The 4679-nt window shown below is 43.4% G+C and overlaps 1 protein-coding gene across 1 annotated transcript; it reads right to left on the bottom strand.

The window, feature by feature from the left end:
• Positions 1–2236: 2236 nt before the first annotated feature.
• Positions 2237–4673, bottom strand: ZBTB6 (zinc finger and BTB domain containing 6). Its single transcript, XM_009648828.2, has one exon. It carries the CDS (start codon positions 4670–4672, stop codon positions 3389–3391), a length of 1284 nt encoding a protein of 427 aa, XP_009647123.1. The 5' UTR covers position 4673; the 3' UTR covers positions 2237–3388.
• Positions 4674–4679: the final 6 nt, after the last annotated feature.

Raw genomic sequence — 4679 nt, 5'->3', positions numbered from 1 at the left:
CTATTACAAGAGGGAGGAGGGGATGGGGGGCCGCCTCTGGCGCACGTCGCTTGCCCCGGTGCAGCCCGCCACGGCCTCCCGCCAGGGGCCCGGCGGGGCCGCCTCAGGGCCCCCTCAGGCCCCGCACGGTCCAAAGGCGGTGTCGGGAGCGCTTGGGTTGCTGCTTTATCACAGACCGCCCCAGAGAAAAGCCCGGGGGCTGTGCCTGGTCACAAAGATCAAAAGAGGTGTTTTAATCAAGGCCGAGGTGCTGTAGAATTGCGATTTCTGAGGAGAAAGCGTTCATCTGACAAGTAGGTGCTGCTGATAGACCCGTCTGAAGGACAGAAAAAATGCGTTACTAAATGACTGCCACTTGGAACACAGTATTTTGTTTACAACAGCTTGTTTACTCGCCATAGCAAGGTATGCACAGGATTATTTAGCTCTGATTAGAAGAAAGCATATGTATTTCTGAAACAATGTCTTGTTTGCATTTCATTTATTGTGTCATGACAGGACAAGTGGTTACACGTATGGACAGGGGAGAGGAAACACCAATGTGAATATGTGCACAAAATCAGGTTTTATTCACAAAGTTTACTGAGATGCTCTAGCCACTGAAAAGAACATGCTGTTGGCCCACTGCACGACAACTCCCTCTCAGGTTTACATGCAATACAACAGCAAACCAAAATAACTTGCAGTCCTGCTCCCACAGAAGATGCACTTCAAAAGATCAGCCTCTGTTTCCCCTTAGACGCACAGGGAAGTGCCCATGTGTACACCTATAAAAACCAGGCAAACAAAACCCAAGGAATGATCTTTTGAAGTGTTACCAAAGATAATCATACACCTGCCAAAATACATACTAACTGAACAAATTTAAGCACAGTTGAACCAAATGGGTCCCATAAGTGCACAATACATTTATTTACTGAACTACAGTGACAGCAGCCCAATGTAGAAAGGATGGGGGGAGGGAAGTCAACTTTTTCCTTGTTTTAAGACCTCTTCCAAGGATGAAGGAGTTTATTTTAAGTAACTAAGTCTGTAGACACAAACAAAAAGCTACATACAAACCTGTACATACACCCAGGTTAACCTCTGTAAACACAGTAAGGGCAAGTGCAGGTATTAGCATGCTTTTGAAAATCAGACTATAATTTTTATGCAAATAAGAATCCAAAATCAATGGTATTCTGTGAAAAACAAGCAAACTGTGAATCACAAGGTCAAAAAGGCTGTAAACGGTGACAGACTAATGAATGCAAACAGAAGACAATGCATTAAAATTGAACATTTTTGCAAAATATCAGGCAGTTGCATCATAAATGACTCCCAAACCTTTTGACTATTTTTCATGACAATTACTATACTTCAAAATCACCAAAACAAAGCAAATTATCAATTTTTAATATGAAGTAATAGCAGAAATTGTGAAAGGTTGGGCCTTATACTTAAAATACCAGAGAAAACAGCCGATTTTAATTCACAGTTATACTAGCTACTTACTCTGGGGGTGTCATTTCTGTCATTATTCGTAGGGACACCCAGGTATGCAGACTTGGCACTCACACCTCTCCAACGCTCCGATACAATGGCATCCTTCACAAGTCAACTGTCTATGTAAAATCAGATACTTTTGTGAATTTTTGGAGGAATATGGCACTAGTGGCGTGCTCAGCTTCAGAACACACCACCTGCCTACTCAGACTAGAAGGTTTTTGAGCGAGACATATGCTGCCTACCACAACAAGACCTAGTATGGACTGGGACCTGCAAATCCAACTAATACATACTTTAAGTGTAAATAATAAGAGGTGAAGAGCTTAAAAAAACCCTTGTGAAGCAAGTTTTGAAAAACTCTTAAACTGAAATTTCCAATAGATGAAGATGGCAATAACGCTGGCACAGCTGGCCTTGCCTGTTACTGGTAATAACAGGAAACTGCACGGCAGATGCTGCACACCCCTCACGTAGCTGATAAATAAAAACCCCAAACAACAGCCGGTGCACTCACAGACACAGGGAAGGAAAGTAAGCGAAACCTCTTAACTGACATTAGAAAATATTTTCTTGTATTTTAGAAGCAGCCAGGTTATGGAGCACACGGGCCCGATTTCTGGACAACGAGCAAGAACTTCATAACAGAACTTCTGAGACTTGAAGGAAAGTGTACCCTTGTGGTAACAGACATGATTAAGAACTACTGCTCTTTGCTAATGGCAGAGGCTCTAAGGTAAGTACCATTATCTCATATTAACAATGACTCTTTATTCGTATCACATTAAGTGGAAGAAACATATACCAGTCAAAGATGGGTACAGGATAAAGATTCTGCGTTACAGGGCTTTCGATGAAACCAAAATGACCTTTGACAAAGTACAAACACACCTATCCAAACACACATAGTTACTGTTTTACTGTATCACAGGATTAGAGTATGAGAAGACCTCTATGTCTAAGCCGTTCCTAATAAGAGATAAAGGATTGTTTTTCAAAATTAATGTTGAAACTGCTACTATCTAACAGCACACAGCTTAATTTTTCACATTAGTGTATGTATCTAAGATTTGTAAAAAATGAAGGCAACTGTTACAACTCAACAAACGGGACTAACTTAACCAGAATTAGTCAAATACAGGTGCAAAACACTGGTACAACAGAAAAAAAAAACAATCAGAAGAAAGTTTAGAAAAATTCAGACCTCATTTATAAAACTGAATGCAAGTCCTTCTAACTATCCAGTTAAAAATGAACTGCAGGGCAATACTCTTTGTTTCTCTTTTACCAATTCTCCATTTGCAAGAGGCAATTTGAAGGCTTCCTTGGTTATTTTTTGTTTGTTGTGCGTTCTTTCTTAAATATCACAGACTTGTGTATGAAAACATGCCTTCTTTCTGTTGAAAGCTAGCAAAATTTGGGCAAGTAAGGAGATGGTTTCACCATAAATGGTACGTGAACCGTGTGGGAATGACTGATTTGCGGAATAAATACAAACATCCCCTTTCCTTAGCTGTTACAGATCAGGAACATCACGGCTCAGGCTCCAGCTTATTGCAGTATCAGTAATAGTTTGAAAACCGGCAGTGCCTGCCCTTGAAGCAAGGGAGTGCAAAACATAAGCGGGGGGGGGGAAATCAGAATGCGTCCAGGATAATAGAAGCATGAAATCATTTCCCGTATTTTGCAGTTTACTTTCAACTAGTAAACACCTTTTTCACACTTACAGCAACAGCAACCTTATTACAGCAGGCAAGCTTGCTGCTCGCAAGGCCTGCCTTTGATCACCAGTCACATATTTGTGCTTCTCTCCATTACGTGGGGGATCTGTATCGAGAAATTAATCTAGAATTTCACTAGGCAGGAGTTTTTTGTGGAGCCTGGCTCCACATCCACCCCTCTGTTAATCATAGTCGATTTTAACTTTTGTAACAGTGTTCAGGTTTGGTTTTTCGCTGCTGCTCCTTCCATGAACAGAAGTTAAATGCTTTTTCAGAGCAGACTTGTGTTTAAAGTCCATGTCGCAACAATGACACTTGTAGGGCCTGTCACCACTGTGTATGTTCAGGTGATCCTGGAGGGTACTTTTGGCAGTGAAGGTCTTCAAGCACACCATGCACTGGAAGGGGCGGATGCCCATGTGCCCCCGAATGTGCCTGTTGAGATTCTTCTTTTGCGTAAATGTTTTGCCACACTGCAAACACAAGAAGAGTTTGTGCATTTTTAGATGTCTGAGATAGTTCTCAAGATGCAGAAATCCCCTCGGACACTTTGGACATTGGTGCCGCCATGAATTGCCAGAATCCTCCAGGCTCTGGAACCCATTCATCAGGCTCGAAGTTCCTTCTGGATTGTCATTGACAAATGCCTGGAAGTGATTTCCTGGCATTTCTGTATTTCTGCTTTCAACTGTAGAATTTATCAAGGAGTGCTGGGTTTCTGGAAAATACAGGTTTGTTTTAGAGGACGTGCAAGGCTGAGGAAAATGGTCATTTTCTACATTCGCTACGCTCATAGAATCCATTCTGAAGACACAGATTTCATCGTCCTTATAGCCGATTTCAACTGTTGATATTTCTGGGGTTTTTGTGTCCTTTCTTTCTGAGACCAAGCTCTGCACCGCAGGCCGTGAGACGTCCCCCTTCTCCTGCTTCACAGGGTATTCGATGTTCACCGGGCTGTCTTCAGAGATCTCAATTATTTCACAATCTTTATCCAAAACGTCATCCCCGTTTCTGAGCTCTGCATCTGAGGAATGACACCTCTCTGCAGCCTGATTACCGTTCTCCATGGAAGCATCGATTTCCAAGTATTTCGACAAAGCTTCGGTACACTTCTCCACGATGTGAACCATCTGGAGGTAACTCGCGGCGGTGAGGTATTTCAGCAGCTCCTTCTTTTTGACTTCCAGAGCCCCCGTGTAACAGGACAGCAGCAGCTTTCTGCCCACCTCGGCGCTCTGCAGGATGGTGATCCGCACCTGCCTGGACTGATTGAGCAGGAACTGATCCCTCATGAAGGTGGAGCAGGCGGCGAAGATCACCTTGTGCCCCTGGAACTCGGTGTCGTTGATGTAAATGGAGACGTCGCAGAAGAGGTTCTGCTGCCGCAGGAGGTTCATCTTCTGCAGCACGGCATCCCCCTGCTGCTCGAACTGGAAGTGCAGCACCTCCGAGTCCGCAGCCATGGCGCCG

This window comes from Egretta garzetta, unplaced genomic scaffold, assembly GCF_000687185.1.
Source record: "Egretta garzetta isolate BGI_Z169 unplaced genomic scaffold, ASM68718v1 scaffold211, whole genome shotgun sequence".
Lineage (NCBI taxonomy): Eukaryota > Metazoa > Chordata > Aves > Pelecaniformes > Ardeidae > Egretta > Egretta garzetta.
Note: the sequence above shows the minus strand (reverse complement) of the source record. Positions and strands in the feature narration are given on the sequence as shown.

Coding starts and splice junctions, on each gene's coding strand:
- ZBTB6 (XM_009648828.2), bottom strand. CDS start 4,672: ATGGCTGCGGACTCGGAGGTGCTGCACTTCCAGTTCGAGCAGCAGGGG.